The 24,073-nt window shown below is 43.9% G+C and overlaps 1 protein-coding gene across 1 annotated transcript in view; it reads right to left on the reverse strand.

Annotated features, from left to right (window-relative positions):
• Positions 1-24,073, reverse strand: part of LOC134572483 (complement factor B-like) — a 99,408-nt gene that overhangs the window by 73,314 nt on the left and 2,021 nt on the right. The window contains exons 2-4 of the mRNA XM_063431472.1: positions 15,911-16,102; positions 13,037-13,222; positions 10,164-10,337 (exon numbers count right to left, since the gene is read on the reverse strand). Of these exons, the coding sequence (XP_063287542.1) occupies positions 10,164-10,337; positions 13,037-13,222; positions 15,911-16,102 (552 nt within the window). The remainder of the gene's footprint in view (positions 1-10,163; positions 10,338-13,036; positions 13,223-15,910; positions 16,103-24,073) is intronic.

The raw sequence follows: 24,073 nt of genomic DNA on the forward strand, positions 1-24,073 counted from the left end.
ACAACGGCATTTTTTGCATTTTTTGCTGTTTGCGTTCAACTGCAATTTGCATTTGACTAATTTATTGCACCGACGCATATTATATACCGTTTTTTAAAGGACAGAAAGGGCTTTCATTTGATGTAACATATATATATATATATATATATATACATGCTTATTTATTATAAAAAAATACAGAAAAATGCAAAAAAAATGAAAAATTGTTTTTTTTTACAGTTTTTGCAATAATAATGTGTGCCTAATTAGTGCAGTGTGGCAAACCTGGCCACTTCTGACTTATATTCCTTACAGGTTGTCCGTAGGCTGAATGTATAATGTGTACCGTTAAATGTATATGTACTGTACTATGGCCGTTCGCATGCTGGCAGCCGTATGCTGCCAGCATACAAAGCATTCGTACGACGAAACACGGCTATCCTGGCCGTTCGCCATACGAATGTGGGCTCCCCAGGTAGACCACACATTCACAGGTCGTGTGGCACCAATTAACCGATTGCAACATTGTTGCAATCGGTAATTAAGGGCTCTCCTAGGTGGCCGTCGTTCGGCTACCGACCATGCGGCGGTCGGCCATCTTGGATCCTTTGTCTCTGCAGCGGTGTTCGGTCGTCGAGAGCCTGGAACTGGAAACGGCTACTCAATGATCCGAACACCGCTGGACTTCCAGAGCGTTCGGGAGTTCCGCGTTCGGTACATTTTGTTCCCCATCCTTATTCGGTACTTTTAAACCGACTTCAATGTTTAAATGTATTATGTGCGGCGTTCGGTTTATTCAGCTGGGATCAGAGCGGTATTTCCACGAAGTAGGCGCTTCGACCCCAGCTATCTACCGAACGTTCGGTTGTTCCAAAATACCGAATATTGGGGGAAATATATATTTTTAAGTAAATTGTCAGTTTTGCTGCACGAGGGGATAATCCACTTAATCGTCCATTTTAGTGGGAGTATCCTTCTCGTGCAGCAGTGCCTGTTGGGAAAGTCACAATGCATGTTGGGAGAAAACCCCTGGATTATCTGTACAGAAACCCCTTGCATGGGGAACTGCTTAAATACGCTGCTTGTGAATAAACTGAGTTAGTTGACTCCCAAACTGTGTTTCGTCCGGTTATTGGGAGGATTGGGGATATTGCCTTGCTTTCTACTCTGACTGTGGATTTCCTGAAGATACCAACGGATATCGTGTACCATTATACTGCCTTCCGTTACAATTGGTGGCAAGCGACGGGATCCGAACCTTACAGCCGAAAAGCAGCGTTCGTGTAAACTGGAACTACTGAACAAGGAAAGCAAGGGCAATTCGTATGGAGATTGATTATACCATACTGAAACGACAGACTTTAAAAGAGCTACTGGAAGCCAGGGGTAAGATAGCCAGCAACAAATCTAAGGCTGTGCTGATCGCGGAACTGATGGAGGGAGACGGAGCTCGCAGCGCTACACCTCCACCAGCCATGGAAGAGACCCCATTCCAGAAAGAGCTACGGACCAGGTTGGCGTTTCTGCCGCAACCAGTACCGTTGGAAATATTGACCGTGATGGTATCGGATGTACAGGATTATCTGATGGCAACCAACCCACCAGCGACACCGCCTAGGGCAGAGTCTGTTACTGCCTCCACCTACGGACAGGTAAAGCCCAAAGTCCCACATCACGCATTTAAAGCTTTTTGTGAAGAAAAGGACGAAATTGATGGGTATTTACAGGATTTTGAGCGGCTGTGCGATTTGCACGATTTGGAACCCGCAGTATGGGTGCCGCTGCTGGCAGGCAAATTATCGGGTAGGGCAGCTGAAGCCTACCGTGCTGTGCCCCGAGAGGACAGCAAAGATTACCCTAAAGTAAAGAGGGCGATCTTGGAGAGGTATGCTATTACCCCAGAGGCGTACCGGCGCAAATTCCGGGGCTTGCGCAAACCTGAGAAAGATTCTCATGCAGAGTGGGCGCACAAGCTGGATCAAGCATCACTAGGCTGGATACAGGCCAGCAACGCTACTAATATGGAGGAGTTGCGACAGCTAATGCTGCTGGAACAGTTTTTTAATGGTTTGTCCCCAGAAGCACAAGAATGGGTGAGAGATCGTAAACCACTCACCCTACCCGAAGCCGCTAGATTGGCGGATCAGCATTTTGATGCCAGGAGGCATCACGGATCACAGAATAAGACTCTCCCTCGGATTACAGGGCCACCCAATAATTTTACTCCTACCGGCCCCACCGTATCCCTACACAGGCCAGCACTGAATACTCCACCACCCCCCTCCCGATACAACGGCCGGGCTAACATTCAGTGTCACACCTGCAAGCAGTGGGGGCACATTTCTCGAGAGTGCACCCAAAACCGGAGCCGGCAAGCTTGGAATCAGGTGCGACAAAATTTGGCACCAAGGGCTGCTGCGCACCATTACCAGGTAGCACCCGCCACCCAAGAATTGCTGAGCGCTCAAATTGAGGAGCCTCTAGGGGTGCTCCACGAAGTAATGTCGGTCCGAGCCACCGACAACCGACAACATCATCGGCAGCTAGTAACCCTGGAGGGGAAGGAGGTACAAGGGCTCCGGGATTCGGGAGCCACTTTAACTTTGGTTGCACCACATTTGGTACCAGGCGCAACCTACACTGGCGGCTCAGTGGCAGTACGGGTGGCCGGGGGAGCAGTATACCGGCTACCTACTGCCAAAGTACATTTGGATTGGGGTGTGGGAGAGGGAACTGTGGAAGTGGGGCTTATGCAGAATTTACCTGCAGATGTTGTGCTGGGGAATGACTTGGGCCAAATGACTTCCGCTTTTATTCCCCAGGCTCCATACCAGGAGGCCCACCCCGTAACCACCCGGCAACAGGCTCGCACCACGGCTACACCGATACACTCTGAGGCTCAGGTAAGAGACCATGTTCCCCAACCTACCCCCATGTCCTGGGATACCCCGACTACCTTTGCGACCGAAGTCCAGACCGATCCCACCCTCCAAGTATATAGGGACCGGACACAAACAGACCAAGCAGGGCTAGAGGGGGAGCGGTACATCTGGGAGAAAGAGTTGTTATACCGTGTCACGGCAAAAGATGTGGGGGGGTCTGTCACCTTGACTAACAAACAGCTAGTGGTACCGCAAAAGTATAGGCAGGAGCTGCTTAGAATTGCTCATGATATCCCCTTGTCAGGACACCTAGGGATGACCCGTACCCGATACCGTTTAACGCATGCCTTCTTCTGGCCCGGGATCTCGCAGGATGTGCGCCAGTATTGCACCTCCTGCGACGTCTGCCAGCGAGTAGGTAAACGAGGGGATCGCCACAAGGCCAAGCTATGTCCCCTACCCATCATCGCAGAACCCTTCAGCCGAGTAGCGGTGGATATCGTAGGGCCCCTGCCAAAACCCAGTCCCTCTGGCAAAAGATACATTTTAACTGTAGTGGACTACGCCACTAGGTACCCCGAAGCTGTGGCCCTCACTAATATCCACGCTGAGACCGTAGCGGAAGCGTTAATGAAAGTGTTTTCCCGGGTAGGTTTTCCCCAAGAGATAATCTCAGACCGAGGTACCCAATTTACGGCCGAAGTTACCCAACATATGTGGAAGGTGTGTGGCATTAAGCCAATAGTTAATTCCGCCTACCACCCCCAGTCCAATGGGCTATGTGAGAGGTTCAACGGGACGCTGAAGCAGATGCTTCGGACGTTCGGGGAGACCCACAAAGACTGGGAGAGGTTTCTGCCTCACCTACTCTTTGCTTATAGAGAGGTGCCCCAGGAGTCGACAGGATTCTCCCCGTTTGAGTTACTATTTGGGAGAAGGGTGCGGGGACCTTTGAACTTGATTAGGGAACACTGGGAGGGAGAGAGTACTACTAACGAAACCCCTATCATATCATACGTCCTGGAGTTCAGGGACCGTCTGGAGGCGCTAACTCAGGCTGTACACACCAATCTCCAGGCGGCCCAGCAACGCCAGCGACGCTGGTACGATAGAGGAGCCAGGGACCGCAGCTTTCAGGTGGGACAGAAGGTTTTGATCTTAAAACCCGTCCGCACAGATAAGCTGCAGGCCATCTGGCAAGGCCCATACCAGGTAGTGGAGCAGCGCTGCGACACTACCTATGTGATCGGCCCCTGCTCAGGGGTAGGGAAGAGACGCATGCTCCACGTGAACATGCTCAAGCCCTACCATGAGAGGATCGAGGATGTGACGGCAATCTGTGCCTCCTCCTTAGAGGATCAGGAGAACTTACCCTTACCTGACCTACTAGAACCAGAGGAACCGATAGAGCCCTCCCGGGGAGTTCAGCTGGGGGAGCGGCTAAGCCCTCAGGAGCGTGCCCAGGTACAAGCGCTGATTGTAGCCAAAGGGGCTACCTTCTCCAATTTACCTGGGTACACTCCGCTAGCCACCCACCGAGTGGAGACCCTGGGACAGCTACTTATGCGGCAGGCTCCATATAGGGTTCCGGAATCAGTCCGTACCCATATGAAAGCCGAACTAGACGAAATGTTACAGCTAGGGGTTATCGAACCCTCCGATAGCCCCTGGGCATCGCCGGTAGTCCTGGTACCTAAAAAGGATGGCACCACCCGATTCTGTGTCGACTACCGGAGGCTAAATGACAAAACGGTGTCTGATGCCTACCCGATGCCCCGGATAGACGAGCTGTTAGATAAGATGGCACGGGGCCAGTATCTCACTACCATTGATTTGTGTAAGGGGTACTGGCAAATTCCTCTAGCCGATGACGCCATCCCCAAGTCGGCGTTTGTCACTCCGTTTGGCCTGTACCAGTTCAAGGTCATGCCTTTCGGAATGAAAAACGCTCCGGCTACCTTTCAGCGGATGGTAGATCGGCTACTGGACGGTTTTCAGGAGTATGCCTGTGCCTATCTAGATGACATAGCCATCTTTAGCCAGACCTGGGAAGACCACTTACACCATATAGGGGCGATCCTAGATCACATTGGGGAGGCTGGGTTAGCGCTAAAACCGAGCAAGTGTCACATAGGTATGGCCGAGGTGCAGTATCTGGGCCACCGTGTAGGGTGTGGGCAGCAGAGGCCCGAGCCAGCCAAGATTGAGGCCGTAGCAAAGTGGCCTACCCCCAGGACTAAGACTCAGGTACTGGCGTTCTTAGGGACGGCAGGCTATTACAGGAAGTTTGTTCCCGACTATAGCACCCTGGCCAAACCCCTAACGGACCTGACGAAAAAGAACCTTCCCCGACTGGTTGTCTGGGCCCCAGAGTGTGAGCAGGCCTTCCAACGACTCAAAACAGCTCTCACTAATGCTCCTGTACTTACTGCTCCTGATCCAAATAAAGATTTCTTGTTCACACAGACGCTTCAATGTTTGGATTGGGGGCAGTACTGAGCCAAGTGGGAGCCGATGGCGGAGAACACCCCGTAGCCTATTTAAGCCGCAAGTTGCTGCCCCGGGAAGTGAGCTACGCCGCCATCGAGAAAGAATGCCTGGCCGTGGTGTGGGCCCTTAAAAAGTTACAGCCATATTTGTACGGACAACCTTTTTCCTTACTCACAGATCACAACCCGTTGGTGTGGCTAAACCGTGTGTCTGGAGACAATGCCAGGCTGCTGCGCTGGAGTTTGGCGCTGCAGCCCTTTGACTTTACCATCCATTACCGGCCAGGAAAACAAAACGGTAACGCTGACGGGTTATCCAGACAGACTGAACTCGAGAAGTGATCTGTGAGTACTCTCCCGGACATCCCCAAGCCGATCCGTTGGGATCAGACTGTGTATGCCGGCTTGGTTCTGGGGGAGCATTGTGGCAAACCTGGCCACTTCTGACTTATATTCCTTACAGGTTGTCCGTAGGCTGAATGTATAATGTGTACCGTTAAATGTATATGTACTGTACTATGGCCGTTCGCATGCTGGCAGCCGTATGCTGCCAGCATACAAAGCATTCGTACGACGAAACACGGCTATCCTGGCCGTTCGCCATACGAATGTGGGCTCCCCAGGTAGACCACACATTCACAGGTCGTGTGGCACCAATTAACCGATTGCAACATTGTTGCAATCGGTAATTAAGGGCTCTCCTAGGTGGCCGTTGTTCGGCTACCGACCATGCGGCGGTCGGCCATCTTGGATCCTTTGTCTCTGCAGCGGTGTTCGGTCGTCGAGAGCCTGGAACTGGAAACGGCTACTCAATGATCCGAACACCGCTGGACTTCCAGAGCGTTCGGGAGTTCCGCGTTCAGTACATTTTGTTCCCCATCCTTATTCGGTACTTTTAAACCGACTTCAATGTTTAAATGTATTATGTGCGGCGTTCGGTTTATTCAGCTGGGATCAGAGCGGTATTTCCACGAAGTAGGCGCTTCGACCCCAGCTATCTACCGAACGTTCGGTTGTTCCAAAATACCGAATATTGGGGGAAATATATATTTTTAAGTAAATTGTCAGTTTTGCTGCACGAGGGGATAATCCACTTAATCGTCCATTTTAGTGGGAGTATCCTTCTCGTGCAGCAGTGCCTGTTGGGAAAGTCACAATGCATGTTGGGAGAAAACCCCTGGATTATCTGTACAGAAACCCCTTGCATGGGGAACTGCTTAAATACGCTGCTTGTGAATAAACTGAGTTAGTTGACTCCCAAACTGTGTTTCGTCCGGTTATTGGGAGGATTGGGGATATTGCCTTGCTTTCTACTCTGACTGTGGATTTCCTGAAGATACCAACGGATATCGTGTACCATTATACTGCATTCCGTTACATGCAGGTTAAGGAAAGTAATTAAAAATAAATTCATTTAGTTGTTCTGATTCACAGAACAACTAATGTGTCTGGGATTTTAAGTTTTTTTTGGTAGTTACAGGTCACAAAGCACAAGGAGTAAAATAAACTTTTAATGTGGAGCGATTTTAGAATTTGGTATGTTTGTCTTGTAAGCTTAATAGCCATAAAAGAAAACAAAATTGCCACACAAAAGTATATATTTATATAAAGTAGACACCACAGGCTCTTTACCTAAGGTTGTTTTGACACTTTCTACGTAGCCATTTTACCGCCAACCTCTGCTAAATATTGGAGTACAATTGTGTTTTTTGGGGGTTTTCGCACACAAACTTATAACAAAGAACTTCTCATGTGTATTTTGTAAAGTTGGTGTGTGCTATTCCTGTACAAAGTTTTATTATGTGTTCAGTTACTTCTGCTGAGTACAACGGTACCCCCATTGTATGTCTTTGGCACTATTTCGTGAAGCTACAGTGCCATATAGGAGACCTGTCCTTTTCAGTATTCACAGTAGAATTTTGAGAGACGGATTTAATGAGCCTATGCTTCCATTTGGGGTATTATAACAGTTTGACTGTTCAAAAAAACCCCACAAAGGCCTACCATTTGTAAAAGTAGACACTCCAGGGTATCTCATAAGGTGCATATTGTGCCTTAACATGCCCACACTTTTTTACCATTACATGCCAAAGTATGTGGTAAAAAATAATTTTGTGCATTTTTTACCTACGGATTGCATTTTTGCTGGGCATTTTGTATATTTCATATGTGCCACTAAGTTCAAACCCCCCAAATTATGCTCAGCTAAGTCTTCTGAGTAAAAGGACACCCCCATTGTATGTCTATGGCACTATTTCGTGAAGCTACAGTGCCATACAGGAGACCTGTCCTTTTCAGTATTCACAGTAGAATTTTGAGAGACGGATTTAATGAGCCTATGCTTCCATTTGGGGTATTATAACAGTTTGACTGTTCAAAAACACCCCACAAAGGCCTACCATTTGTAAAAGTAGACACTCCAGGGTATCTCATAAGGTGCATATTGTGCCTTAACATGCCCCCATTTTTTTACCATTACATGCCAAAGTATGTCTATGGCACTATTTTGTGAAGCTACAGTGCCATATAGGAGACCAAGCCATATCAGTTTTTACCGAACTTTGAATTTTGACGCCGGGCCTATGTGCAATTTCCAAGCATCTTCGCAGGTTTTAAATTCAAACTACCCCACAAAGGCCTACCATTTCTTAAAGTAGACACCGCAGGGTATTTCAAAAGGCATATTTTGAACCTTAGCGTGGGATCATTTTTCCGCTAGCGTGTACCAGGTGTAGTGGTAATAAGCGTTTTTTCTGCCTTTTTGACACACAAAGTGAGTTTGCACAGTATATTTTGCAAACCATATGTGTACTACCACTGTATAATACTTCATATGTTGCTCAGCTATGTCTGCTGAATACAAAAATACCCCCGTATGTACCTTTGCCAGGTATATGTGGACATCGGAGGGGCACATTTGGGACACAGCCATTCCATTTTTTTTCAAACTTTAAATTTTTACGCTGTGCCCATGTCCCATTTTAGAGTATTTTACCAGGCTATATAAACCAAATACCCCATAAAGCCATACCATTTCTTAAAGAAGACATCCCAGGGTATTTCAAAAGGCAAATTTTGAACCTTAGCGTGGGATCATTTTTCCGCTAGCTTGTACCAGGTGTAGTGGTAATGAGCGTTATTAAATGTATTTTTTTACTTTCTAAAACTTTTTTTACTTTTTAAAACTATTTTTTAAACTTTTGTTTTGCTTATTAATTTTTTTAACGTTTCCTAAACTTTTGTAAAACTTTTTTTTACAGATTTAACATTTTTCTAAGCTTTTTTTTTTACGTTAACCCCTAACTAGCAGTAAGCAGCACTAACAGTAAATTCCCCATTTTCCCATAACTCCCACCCACCCCAGCTAGCAAAATATTTAATTATACAATATTTAAATTAGTTAATTAAATAAATTTAACCCCTGAGGGTTAAAAAATAAATAAAAGTTAATCGTCAGGGGTTAAAAAAAAATTAGATCACAGTATAATACTGTGATCTGTATTTTGATCACTGTAGGCAGTGATCGACTGGCAGGGAAGGGGTTAATTTTTATTTGGACTGGGTAAAGGGTTTATTTTTTTAATTTTTTACTTAAACGTTATTAAAACTTTTTTTAACTTAATTTTTAAACTTTTTAAAGCTTATTTTTAAACTTTTTTTAACGTTAACCCCTAGTTAGCCTAATACTAAATCCCCCAATTCCCCACTAACTACCACCCTCCCCAGCTAGCTAAATTTATAATTTTAAAATATTTAAATTAATTAATAAAATAAATTTAACCCCTGAGGGTTAAAAAAAATAATAATTAACCCTCAGGGGTTTAAAAAAAAAATCAGATCATAGTAAAATGTAGTCCCTGCCAATTGATCACTGTAGTCAGTGATCAATTGGCAGGGAAGGGGTTATTTTTTTATTAAAATGGGTAAAGGGGGGTGGGATTTTAAATACACTTTATTTTTTTGTCACCAGGGGGCAGGATCAGCACTGATCCGTCTCCCTGCACTTCACACTGAACCCGGAAGTGCAGGGAGGCGGAGGTGAATATAGAGAGCACATGTGCCCGCTCAGACATGCTGTCAGAGTGGGCACATGTACTGGGGCAGCCGGATCCGGTGCTCCTGGTCTGCCTCTAATGCAGAGGCAGACCGGAGCACCATTAACCCCACGATCGCCCCACGTCATTAACGCATTCCCCTGAGTGACGGACCTCGTCCGTCACTCGTCGTTAAGGGGTTAACCAGGAAAACCACATTCCGATTACTCTGGTTTTTAAGTACATCCTGGGGATTACCCTGATGGGATTCAAACCTGCAACCCAAGAGTTGAACAGATTCTACTGATGACGCATTAGCCCACTGAGCTCTCTAACAATCTGTTAGAAAAATACTTTTCAAATTATATATCTACAAAAATTCCCATTGATATTTATGGTGACTTCAGTAAAAAAATAAATAAAAAAAAATGTGAAAACCTTATCCAAAAATGTTAAAGCGAGGCCATAGCTGGAGTGTCTTATTCGTCCATCTCCTGAGGGGATCTCCTCTCCGTCTTTGCCAATTCATTTCTCTCCTTGTTCTTCTTTATCTTGTCTTATAACTTTTGTGAGGTCCCTTTTGCCCTTCTAAAGTTTAATTAGAAACTTTGAGACACTAGTGTGTCTATGTGCCTTGTCCTGTATTGGTCAGCTGAATATAAAGAATTTAAAAACAAAATGCTAAAACTCTACTAGTGGCAATTAACTACCCCTCACTCTCCAGTGCTATTGTTGCAATGCCTCAGACAGCGTTTCACTTTGATCTGTAATCCTCCTACCCCTGCATGAAGGTTCCGTGCCAGACCAATACTTGTCCTCTGTGCATTCTCTCACACTTGACCCAAACATATCGAATCCTGGTTTACACTTGTAAAACACTTTGTTTTCCACTCCATAAGTAATTCCCGTTTTAGTGGTGCCAATCGGGACTCCAGGGTTAGGACAGTGTCCACCTATGCAAAGAAAAAAAAAAAAAGACAAAATGATCTTAAAAGTGAGGTTAAAACAAATAAATGGTAATGGTCACAGGAGAATGAAGAGTCATAGTTTTGCCAAAATTATATTGCAATCTAGAAACTTTATTCTGGCCACATGCTAGCCCGTGTTTCACTTATTAAATGCCTTTTCACTTCTCACTTGTTGCCCTGTTTTCATTAACTATTTAGTTCCCAGTTGTTAATATTGTGACAGCGCGCATCGTACATTGTTATTGATGGTGAAAGTGCCGCAATGCAATGTATCGTCTAATATCCCCAGAAAGGATGTTTGTTTTTGTCACGGCAATTCTGTGATTTAATATGGGTTCCTGGGGTGGAGTATTTGAAGTGAAGGGAGGGCCAGTGTTCCACTACAGAGTTTGCAGTCAGCACAGCGCGTGAGGAATCCAGTCCACCCAGGTAGTTGCTCACCTGTTAGCAATGAGCAGCACAAGGCTGATATAAGATTTCCCCGTCAGGGATTCAGAATGAGAAGGTCAAGCAGTGAGTGCGACTGCATGCCTTTTCAAAAGTGCCTGCTGGGAATATTGTATTCTTAAGAACAAAAGAAATATTTAAGTTGGAAAAAGGTCTGTGCTCAATTGTCTTTGATTGTTTTGTTTATAGTTAGAAGCAAGTGTTCAGTTAGTGCTCAGAAAAGCAAGGTTTTCTTTTTGTTTAATTTTATTTAAATTTATTTGTCAGACCAATTAAAAAAAGACAGTGTGGTTATATGGTTCTAGGTTACAATATGTAATATTGATATAGATTATTTTAAGCAAACAAATATGTTTGAATGACTATCTGTTCCTGTCCAAATCTGAGATGATTCAATTGCGTATACGCAGAAGTAAATTCACACTGACACATGGAGTTCAGGTTAAAAGAACTTCGAGAAAATTTAATGGCATCTGGTTAAAAAGCGGGCTCGCAGACCCTTATAAGAGCAATATTACATCATCATTGAATATCATGATAACAACAAATAAACATCATTAATTGGTCTATGTGTTAAGTGGTAAGTTAAATGCCCTCCCATCTATATTAGTAATTGGTTTAGGGGTTAAGTGGCTAGTTGGGCATCCTCCCATCATGGGATGTCGTCATCTTTGACAGGGAGTGGACATAAGATTCAAGCGCCATTGTTGTTTAGCACGAGGCTCGCTCGATGGGAGGGGGATCTGGCAGCCAGCCATTTTGAGTAGTTAGTGCTGTTAGATTCGAGGTCAGGTTCAAGGCTTTTTAGTGAATGGACATTTCATTAGTGCAGTTTCTCATGAACTAACTAGGGCATACAATGTTTCATATTACAGGAACTTGACAATTCCGGTGTTAGTCATATTCTTCTAGAAAATACATTCTCTTTCTAATATTCTAAATGTTGTTAGGAAAATCTGTCATATAATGAAGTTAGATGGAGTTAATACAGAAATTTAATACAGGTTTTAATAATTCTACAACAATATGACTATACCCTGTATAAGTTGATCCACCTAATAATGTATTTGTTATTGATACATTGTCTGCCCCAGTAATGTGCCACAAGTTATATTATTATACTCATGTCTTCTTTGTCCACGTATATATTTTGTGACAAAAAAAGGTTAGTTATAATAAACAATGTAAAAAACAACTATAAGCCTACCTTTACCGTTATTGTTGAAGATTCCTGTATTAGCGTATTACACTATTTAGAGAATTCTCTATACATCTTGTTTTATTTACACCAATGTTGTTGATTATGTTGGCTGATCATTTTTATAATTTTTTTTATTTTTATTTTTGCAATAAAACATTATACCACACACAAACAGATGGTAAAGGAGCACTATAGCGTTAGGAATACAAACCCATATTCCTAACGCTATAGTGTTCTCCTCAGCATTAAGATTCAGGCTCCTTCTAAATATATAATTTTAAAAAATTAAAAAATGGTTTCAGAGTATAGTACTCAGTCTTCTTGTCCAATCCAGTGGTCCTCCTAGAGAAGAGACGAGCAGTGCATGCACAGCCAGCGCCATACTTCTCCAATCAGATTCATGCTATAAGAAGCATTTGAGGAGGCCAGCTGTCAGGAAAACTGCCACTAGAGGTGTGTTTAGCTCTACATTGGAAACAATCTTCTAAACGGCAATGTTTTAACATTGCAGGGCTAAAATGACATTAAGATTAAGTGGTTGGGAGCGTTTAGTGTTCCTTAACCCCTTAAGGACACATGACGGAAATATTCCATCATGATTCCCTTTTATTCCAGAACTTGTGTCCTTAAGGGGTGAAGGGTCGTGCAACAGAATGAATAATCTCTCAGGCTCCATATGTAAATGTGAACACGTGCTTTTGGGATGCATTTAAATGACGACCCATTTTTGGCCAAATTTGATTTGGTAAAATGTTGCATAGTTAACCACCACAACTAGTCTAGGGATATTACTGTGAACTCAAGGTATAGTTGTGAGTAAAGCTCCATAAACTTTTAATGGTGTCACCAAGCACAGTTAAAAAGAAGCTAAAGGAGTGTTTATCTCAATATGTCCCTTTACGACAATTGCCCAACATCCTGTCCTCTGGTATTTTGTTCATCATAGGAACTTGTCCATGTCCTCCCCTATTCATTCATCTAGTTTGCATTTTTTTTTCCCCACTTGCTACTTCCCCACTCCGGTATTTAGTCTTACCATTGTCCTCACAGATAGCTGTTTTTCCACTCCATTTTCCATTCACTTGACAAGTACGGTTTACTGACCCTTTCAATTCAAATCCTGACCAGCACTCGAATTGAAGAACATCTCCGATATTGTATAATTTTTTTTTTGGGTCATACACTCCATTCTCAAACATTGCAGGACTGGGACAGCGAATGTCTGGATAGTAAGAAGAATTTTTACAGAGGACAGATCAGACGGTAATGGACAGACACACAACAATCGAGCAATCTAATGGGATTCCATAGCTACCCAGCACAGTATGCACCACTGGATAAATATTTTTTAAAAAATCTGAATACTTTCGGTACTACTTGCTGTAGGTTATAACTATTATACACATTTATTACAATATTATTTAGATTTTTTAAAATGTAATTTTCACATAAGTTTAATTTGAAATCTGTCTCAACAGCTGGCACACAAACTAGGGGAAAAACTATTTCATGTATATATTGCCATTAATTATAAAAAAAAAAAAAAGTGGGGGGGGGATTTGATTCTCTACCCAATATGTTGAACTTCGGTGAAGAAAAGTGGGAAAATTAAATTGTGCTTTACTTACTAAGCTGAAATAACGAGGAGATAAGTGGTACTTAACAGGCTAACTGGAGGTAAGTCGGACCTAAACCTGAAATTGTGTACAATGGATATGGAAACATTCTCAAACTCAGTATACTTCCATCTTTTCTTATCTCCTTAGATTTTGGTTTAATGTTTAAAATTAAAAACAGGTTGGAAGCAGATATAAGCAGTAATGGGTTTCCGTTCATTGAGGCAACAGGGCTTCAGACCCACAGTGACCCCTACAATGCAATAACAGGGCTTCATACCCGCAGTGACCCCTACAATACAATAACAGGGCTTTATACGCGCAGTGAACCCTACAATGCAATAACATGGCTTCAGACCTGCAGTGACCCCTACAATGCAATAACAGGGCTTCATATCCGCAGTGACCCCTACAATACAATAACAGGGCTTCATACCCGCAGTGACCCCTACAATGCAATAACATGGCTTCAGACCTGCAGTGACCCCTACAATGCAATAACATGTCTTCATACCCGCAGTGACCCTTACAATGCAATAACAGGGCTTCATAACCGCAGTGACCCCTACAATGCAATAACAGGGCTTCATAACCGCAGTGACCACTACAATGCAATAACATGGCTTCATACCCGCAGTGACCCCTACAATGCAATAACAGGGCTTCATACCCGCAGTGACCACTACAATGCAATAACATGTCTTCATACCCGCAGTGACCCTTACAATGCAATAACAGGGCTTCATAACCACAGTGACCCCTACAATGCAATAACAGGGCTTCATACCCGCAGTGACCACTACAATGCAATAACATGGCTTCATACCCGCAGTGACCCTTACAATGCAATAACAGGGCTTCATACCCGCAGTGACCACTACAATGCAATAACAGGGCTTCATACCCGCAGTGACCCCTACAATGCAATAACAGGGCTTCATACCCGCAGTGACCACTACAATGCAATAACAGGGCTTCATACCCGCAGTGACCCCTACAATGCAATAACAGGGCTTCAGACCCGCAGTGACCCCTACAATGCAATAACAGGGCTTCAGACCCGCAGTGACCCCTACAATGCAATAACATGGCTTCAGACCTGCAGTGACCCATACAATGCAATAACAGGGCTTCATACCCGCAGTGACCCCTACAATGCAATAACAGGGCTTCAGACCTGCAGTGACCCATACAATGCAATAACAGGGATTCAGACCTGCAGTGACCCATACAATGCAATAACAGGGCTTCATACCCACAGTGACCCCTACAATGCAATAATATGGCTTCATACCCGCAGTGACCCCTACAATACAATAACAGGGCTTCATACCCGCAGTGACCCCTACAATGCAATAACAGGGCTTCAGACCTGCAGTGACCCCTACAATGCAATAACAGTGCTTCATACCCGCAGTGACCCCTACAATGCAATAACAGTGCTTCATACCCACAGTGACCCCTACAATGCAATAATATGGCTTCACACCCGCAGTGACCCCTACAATGCAATAACAGGGCTTCATACCCGCAGTGACCCCTACAATACAATAATATGGCATCAGACCCGCAGTGACCCCTACAATACAATAATATGGCATCAGACCCGCAGTGACCCCTACAATGCTATAACAGGGCTTCAGACCCACAGTGACCCCTACAATGCAATAATAGGGCTCCAGACCCGCAGTGACCCCTACAATGCAATAATAGGGCTCCAGACCCGCAGTGACCCCTATAATACAATAACAGGGCTTCATGCCCACAGTGACCCCTGCAAAGCAATAACATGGCTTCAGACCTGCAGTGACCCCTACAATGCAATAACAGGGATTCATACCCGCAGTGACCCCTACAATGCAATAACAGGGCTTCATACCCGCAGTGACCCCTACAATGCAATAACATAGTTTCAGACCCGCAGTGACCCCTACAATGCAATAACAGGGCTTCATACCCGCAGTGACCCCTACAATGCAATAACAGGGCTTCAGACCTGCAGTGACCCCTACAATGCAATAACAGGGCTTCATACCCGCAGTGACCCCTACAATGAAATAACAGGGCTTCAGACCTGCAGTGACCCCTACAATGCAATAACATGGCTTCATACCCGCAGTGACCCCTACCATGCAATAACATGGCTTCAGACCCGCAGTGACCCCTACAATGCAATAACAGGGCTTCAGACCCGCAGTGACCCCTACAATGCAATAACAGGGCTTCATACCCGCAGTGACCCCTACAATGCAATAACAGTTTCAGACCCGCAGTGTCACATTGGAGGGACTTACTTTTGCAGACAAACTTTGCATTCTGTTTTGTCCATCCATAACTCAGGCACTCTCGTATGGGTCCTGGGTGGGGGTACATTCCACTGGGGCAGCTGTATGTGACGACATTACCATCTTCATTTACACTGTAACTACCTCCAGAAATTTGTATTTTATCGAGATTACAGTTTGCCCTATAAGCAGGAATGGAAGCTGGGGATAAAAAAGGAAGAGATTGAGTGAGATAAGATGGAGGTATTAAAAGTACAAACAGAGTGTTGCATAAATATTCACACCCTTGGATGTTTCCATGTTTTGTAGTGTTACAACCTGGGATTAAAATGTATTGTACAGTTTGATGGTGTTAATAAATAATGTAGCCCCATGTAGCTAGAGCGCAGCTAAGCGGAAAAAGGCCTTGACAGGGGTTAGGAGGCGGACTTAGGAGGAAGTAAGCAAGGAGTGGAGTTATGGGTAAGTAGGTTTGGCTATTTAAATAGGCAGCCATTTTAGGTGAGTCATTCTAATCTCCTACCTGGTTGAGTTTGTCCCACCCACCCTCCCTGGTTTTGTTACGTGTGGGGTTATCCCGTTTTTTCACAGCGGCGGGATGGGGAGCTGAAGGAGAGGAAATAGGCTCCCCAGGATGAACGTGATGGGAATCAAACAAGTTGTGGTCATCGGTGGTTGATAGGTTTCGAGTCCTGTCGGTGGCTCAGAACCTGGTGGGGTAGGGGTATCCGGGTATACCCCTGCCGTGGTTAGTGGATGGTTGGAACCTTAAGTTGGTGTTTTGGAATACTGTTGGTGTATGTTATATATATATATATGTGTGTTATTTATATGGGGGTCATTGCCTTTTATATGTTAACAGAAGGAATAAGATGCGAGGGCGGAGTATGGGGGGCAATGACCCATGTTTTACTTGTTAATTTATTATTATCGTTGTTATCATTATTATTATTATTATTATTATTATTATTGGTTAATAAAGCTGTGGACAAATTTTCCCATATTCCTTAGTGTCTGCGTGTTATTGGGTTAGGATATGGGTTTGGTTGTCCTGGATTCCGACTGTCCAAATGGTGACTATACACCTGTCAAGTTTGTGTCACAATTTTGCACCATCAGATTGTCAGGTAAACTGTGTGGAAATAAGGTAGTAAAAATATTTTTAAAATCCATTTTAATTCCAGGTTGTAACATTACAAATGTGAAATATATATATATATATATATATATTTATTTATAAAATATTTTATCAGGACATATATATATATATAATGAGAAGGAATGCTTATGTTAGATGCTAACATAGATGCTAAGATGTTTCTAGCTCCCTCCTCTTCCAGGTACATGATTTACCACTGTTACACGGTTTCCTCACTTCCATCTGAAGTGTAGCAGAAGGTAGGCAGCCATTATGCTGGCAAAGCATCAGGGGAGATGTAGTTCACAACATCTGGAGTGCCGAAGGTTTGCCTACCCTTGGTGTAACACATGGAGACAGTTATTTAAAAAGAAAATCAAGGTGGAGGTTGGGTAATGGCAGAATTACATAGTTACATTATGGATTACTGTAGGATCTGGTAGACTTGGAGTTGTGGATAAAAGGCATATTGCACAGTCTGTTGCTCTACATAATTCATTTTCTGCACTTTCAGAGTGTAGTGGTGTTGTGCAGAGAGGCACTGAGGCTAGTGGTGTTGTGCAGAGAGGCACTGAGGCTAATGGTGTTGTGCAGAGAGGCACTGAGGCTAGTGGTGTTGTGCAGAGAGGCACTGAGGCTAGTGGTGTTGTGCAGAGAGGCACTGAGGCTAGTGGTGTTGTGCAGAGAGGCACTGAGGCTAGTGGTGTTGTGCAGAGAGGCACTGAGGCTAATGGTGTTGTGCAGAGAGGCACTGAGGCTAGTGGTGTTGTGCAGAGAGGCACTGAGGCTAGTGGTGTTGTGCAGAGAGGCACTGAGGCTAGTGGTGTTGTGCAGAGAGGCACTGAGGCTAGTGGTGTTGTGCAGAGAGGCACTGAGGCTAGTGGTGTTGTGCAGAGAGGCACTGAGGCTAGTGGTGTTGTGCAGAGAGGCACTGAGGCTAGTGGTGTTGTGCAGAGAGGCACTGAGGCTAGTGGTGTTGTGCAGAGAGGCACTGAAGCTAGTGGTGTTGTGCAGAGAGGCACTGAGGCTAGTGGTGTTGTGCAGAGAGGCACTGAGGCTAGTGGTGTTGTGCAGAGAGGCACTGAGGCTAGTGGTGTTGTGCAGAGAGGCACTGAGGCTAGTGGTGTTGTGCAGAGAGGCACTGAGGCTAGTGGTGTTGTGCAGAGAGGCACTGAGGCTAGTGGTGTTGTGCAGAGAGGCACTGAGGCTAGTGGTGTTGTGCAGAGAGGCACTGAGGCTAGTGGTGTTGTGCAGAGAGGCACTGAGGCTAGTGGTGTTGTGCAGAGAGGCACTGAGGCTAGTGGTGTTGTGAAGAGAGGCACTGAGGCTAGTGGTGTTGTGAAGAGAGGCACTGAGGCTAGTGGTGTTGTGAAGAGAGGCATTGAGGCTAGTGGTGTTGTGCAGAGAGGCACTGAGGCTAGTGGTGTTGTGCAGAGAGGCTTGGTGAGGCCTAATAGAAAGCAGTTGTTGGTGGGGGATTCCATCATAAGAGGTGTGGAGATGGACAATGGTGGTCTTGTGAGGTGTCTTCCCGGAGCTACTGCTCACAGAGACAGGAGACGTATCGGTAATATTGTTAAGCAAGCAAAGCAGGAAGGGGAATTGGATGTACTTGTCCATTTAGGGACAAATTACTTGGCTTGCAATGAGGTTTCAGAGGTTAAGGAAGTTTTTAGTGTTTTTGCCAATGATATACGGCAGGTTGCTTCCACATTGTCATTCTCTGAAGTTCTGCCTGTGCATAACACTCAGAATGACAGGCGGATGCGTATTAGGGACTTTAACTTGTGGCTTGGTGAATGGTGTCGGGAGCAAGGATTTGGCTTTATTGCTCATGGTAGCTCTGTTTGGAATGGAAATAAACTGTACAAAAAAGATGGTTTGCATCTTTCTCAAAAGGGAACAAATGTTCTCAGTGAGCAGTTCAGAGGTTTTGCTAGGATGTATATAGAAAAGACAGGGAAGGCAAGAAAGGGGGAGGGGTGGCCCTGTATGTAAAGAATAGCATAAAATCCAGCCTAATAAAGGTTAGTGAGGCGAACATAGAGTCAGTTTGGGCTACGTTAGAATTTGGTAATCACACAGTAACTCGTGTAGGTGTGATTTATAGGCCCCCAGGACAAATTGAAGAGTTAGATAATCTACTAGTTGAAGAAATAGCTAAAATGACAATGAAGGGGGAAGTTATCATCATGGGTGACTTTAATCTTCCTGATATAAATTGGAAAACAAAAATAGCTACTTGTGCCAGGAGCACACATATTCTAAACTCCCTACTGGGATTGTCTCTAAAACAAGTCGTTGAGGAGCCAACTCGTAAAGAGGCCATACTAGATTTAGTGTTAACAAATGGAGATTTGGTATCAGATATTACTGTAGGTGAAAGTTTAGGATCCAGTGATCATCAGTCAGTGTGGTTTAATATAAGAACAGTGTCTGAGTCACACCACACAAAAACAAAAGTTTTAGACTTTAGAAAAACAGACTTTTCCAAAATTAGAATATGTGTAAAGGAGTCATTATCAGACTGGAGCAATTTAAATGGAGTCCAAAAGAAATGGGATTATTTAAAAGTTGCACTACTGAAGGCAACAGAAAATTGCATTAGGCTTGTCAGTAAAAGCAAAAAATTCAAGAAGCCACTGTGGTACTCCACAGATGTAGCCAAAATAGTAAAAAACAAAAAGTTAGCATTTAGTAATTATAAAAAAACCCAGAGTGAGGAAGACAGAATGACCTATAAGATTAGGCAGAAAGAGGCTAAGCAAGTTATAAGAGCTTCCAAATCACACACAGAAGAGAAAATAGCACAGTCAGTAAAAAAGGGGGACAAAACCTTTTTTAGATACATAAATGAGAAAAGAAAAGTAAAACAAGGATTAGTTAGATTAAAAACAAAAGAAGGAAGGTATGTAGATGAGGATAAAGGTCTAGCTGACTGCCTCAATGAATATTTTTGTTCGGTATGTACAGATGAAAATGAAGGAAAGGGACCTCAGTTAAGAAAAAGGATAAATGAGTCATTTATTACACGTGAGTTTACAGAGGAAGAGGTTCTATTTCAACTGTCAAAAGTAAAGACAAATAAGTCAATGGGACCTGATGGAATACACCCAAAGCTATTAAAAGAGCTTAGTGGTGTACTAGCAAAACCATTAACAGATTTATTTAACCAATCATTGATAACAGGAGTAGTCCCAGAAGATTGGAAGTTAGCGAATGTTGTGCCCATTCACAAGAAAGGTAATAGGGAGGAGTCGGGCAACTATAGGCCAGTAAGCCTAACTTCAGTAGTGGGGAAAGTGATGGAAACCATGTTAAAGGATAGGATTGTTGAACATCTAAAAACACATGGATTTCAAGATCAGAGACAACATGGGTTTACTTCAGGGAGATCATGCCAAACTAATCTTATTGATTTTTTTGATTGGGTAACTAAAATTATAGATCAGGGTGGTGCAGTAGACATTGCTTACCTCGATTTCAGTAAGGCTTTTGACACTGTTGCACATAGAAGGCTTATCAACAAACTACAATCTTTGAGTTTGGATTCCAATATTGTTGAATGGGTAAGGCAGTGGCTGAGTGACAGGCAACAGAGGGTTGTAGTCAATGGAGTATATTCGAAGCTTGGGCTTGTCACCAGTGGGGTACCTCAGGGATCTGTACTTGGACCCATTCTCTTTAATATTTTTATTAGTGATATTACAGAAGGTCTTGATGGTAAGGTGTGTCTTTTTGCGGATGATACTAAGATATGTAACAGGGTTGATGTTCCAGGAGGGATAAGCCAAATGGAAAATGATTTAGGTAGACTAGAAAAATGGTCAGCGTTGTGGCAACTGACATTTAATGTGGATAAGTGAAAGATAATGCATCTTGGACGTAAAAACCCAAGGGCAGAGTACAGAATATTTGATAGAGTCCTAACCTCAACATCTGAGGAAAGGGATTTAGGGGTGATTATTTCTGATTACTTGAAGGTAGGCAGACAATGTAATAGAGCAGCAGGAAATGCTAGCAGAATGCTTGGTTGTATAGGGAGAGGTATTAGCAGTAGAAAGAGGGAAGTGCTCATGCCATTGTACAGAACACTGGTGAGACCTCACTTGGAGTACTGTACACAGTATTGGAGACCCTATTTTCAGAAGGATATTGATACCTTAGAGAGAGTTCAAAGAAGGGCTACTAAACTGGTTCATCGATTGCAGGATAAAACTTACCAGGAAAGGTTAAAGGATCTTAACATGTATAGCATGGAGGAAAGACGAGACAGGGGGGATATGATAGAAACATTTAAATACATAAAGGGAATCAACACAGTAAAGGAGGAGACTATATTTAAAAGAAGAAAAACTACCACAACAAGAGGACATAGTCTTAAATTAGAGGGACAAAGGTTTAAAAATAATATCAGGAAGTATTACTTTACTGAGAGGGTAGTGGATGCATGGAATAGCCTTCCAGCTGAAGTGGTAGAGGTTAACACAGTAAAGGAGTTTAAGCATGCGTGGGATAGGCATAAGGCTATCCTAACTATAAGATAAGGCCAGGGACTAATGAAAGTATTTAGAAAACTGGGCAGACTAGATGGGCCGAATGGTTCTTATCTGCCGTCACATTCTATGTTTCTATGTTTCTACATAGTTACATAGTTGAAAAGAGACTTGCGTCCATCAAGTTCAGCCTTCCTCACATATGTTGTTTCTGTTGATCCAAAAGAAGGCAAATAACCCAGTCTGAAGTGCTTCCAATTTTGCAACAAACTAGGAAAAAATTCCTTCTTGACCCCAAAATAGCAGTCAGATGTCTCCTTGGATCAAGCCGCTATTACCCCACTAATTGGAAATTATATCCCTGTATGGTATGTTTTTGTACGTATTTATCCAATTGCAGTTTAAACCTCTGTAGTGACTGACAAAACCGCCTCTTCAGGCAGAGAATTCCATATCCTTATTGCTCTTACTGTAAAAAAAAACAACTTTTCTTTGCCTTAGATGAAATCTCCTTTCTTCCAGCCTAAATGTGTGACCTTGTGTCCAATGTATAGCCCTGTTTATGAATGATGCCCCTCAGACAGCTATGTCAGGGTTAATTAATGTGCATTGTGGGCTGGTTTGTAGCTGCCCACATGGAATGAAGGTCAGTGCTTGGTATGTCAGATTGTCCTAAGCCTCTCCCATTATCAGAAATGAGCCAACTAATACCCATGGGTTGTCTTAATGAGACTGTGGTGGAGCCATCTCACCCTAGAAGTCAGGACTGCTGTTATGTTTGTGGACGGTAATATTATTTTTGATGATTCCATTCTCCCAGAGAGTTAAAGGACCACTCTAGTGCCAGGAAAACATACTCGTTTTCCTGGCACTAGAATGCCCTGAGGGTGCCCCCTCCCGCCCGGCTCTGGAAAGGGGAAAAGGGGTAAAACTTACCTTTTTCCAGTGCTGGGCGGGGAGCTCGCCGCCTCCTCTCCGCCGCGTCGCCTGAATGCGCACACGCGGCAAGAGCTGCGCGCGCATTCAGACGGTCGCATAGGAAAGCATTTACAATGCTTTCCTATGGACGCTTGCATGCTCTCACTGTGATTTTCACAGTGAGAATCACGCAAGCGCCTCTAGCGGCTGTCAATGAGACAGCCACTAGAGGATTAGGGGGAAGGCTTAACCCATTAATAAACATAGCAGTTTCTCTGAAACTGCTATGTTTATAAAAAAATGGGTTAACCCTAGCTGCACCTGGCACCCAGACCACTTCATTAAGCTGAAGTGGTCTGGGTGCCTAGAGTGGTCCTTTAATGGTGGTCCTGTCAAAGTAAACATCCAGAATATAGGTAATGCAAAAACAGAGCAAGAAAGAGTGTTAAGAACAGGGCCGGCCTTCAGGCTCCCTGTGCAAAAAAAATCTTCACAGCGCCACTCCCAGGTCACAGTCGCTCATTCATATATAGTGTGTGTGTGTGTGTGTGTATAGAAATGTATTACATTAATCATTCTAACAATTTATATATAATAATTCCCCCTCCCTGTTACCTTGCAGGGAGGGAGCATGCAGATCTCTGGCAGTCCAGTGTGCTGAAACGTGGTCTGTGCCTCAGTTATGGGTGTACTTGTGATATTTGGGATGGGTATTTAATTCAGATTTAAAAAATGCATGAAGGTCTATGTGTGAATGCAGGTGTGTATTTTTGCAGTGGCACATGCACAATCTGAAGTACACAGTTATACACATATAGTGTCAAATATAATCACACCCCAGTCACATAGGCACTGGCACACAATCACACACGCAGTTACAGGCAGTCAGTCATAAACACAAAGTTACTGGCAGCGAGTCACACAGACGGTTACAGGTCAACAGTCGCACACAGTCACAGTGGCAGGTGGACAGTCACACACACACAGTTACAGGCAGATCGTCACATACACACAGGCAGACAGACAGACAGTCACACTGTAAGACATAATAAGGAACAGAGCACTCATAAAAACAAATTTCTTAATTCTATAAGGCTACTTATAAATGTCTATGTCAGCAAACAAATATGGTGAGTCAGTTCCACAATGTGGCCATATTGTGTTAAGCCTACCACTCCTTCACAGTACCCCAATATTGGTGGTTCCTACATTAATTCCAACGTGGGAGACGAATCAAACAGTGCTAGTGCTAAATAAGTAAGTTTTTCCTTAATCTGTATTATGTATGAATGCATTTTGGTCACTATGACAGCTCCATTCCTGCAAGATGCATGTTCCGGGTGTCCCCTCCATTCTCTTTTCTTTATACACACAGCTATACGCAGTCACACACACAGTCACACGCACAGTCACATGCACAGATTTAAAACCAGGCATGCACAGTCACAGCAGTCACTGGTGTCAAGTTGTTGGGGAAGCATGGGCTCCTTCCTGCTTACCCCTCAGTGAGCAGCAGTAGCCGGGTAGTGGGTTCAGGCCGCATTTAGCTTTACCCCAGTGCCCATCTAGCATGGTCCACCATGTAATTAGCCCAGCCTCTTACTTGCAGATGGCTTTTGA

Source organism: Pelobates fuscus, chromosome 9 (genome assembly GCF_036172605.1).
Source record: "Pelobates fuscus isolate aPelFus1 chromosome 9, aPelFus1.pri, whole genome shotgun sequence".
Lineage (NCBI taxonomy): Eukaryota > Metazoa > Chordata > Amphibia > Anura > Pelobatidae > Pelobates > Pelobates fuscus.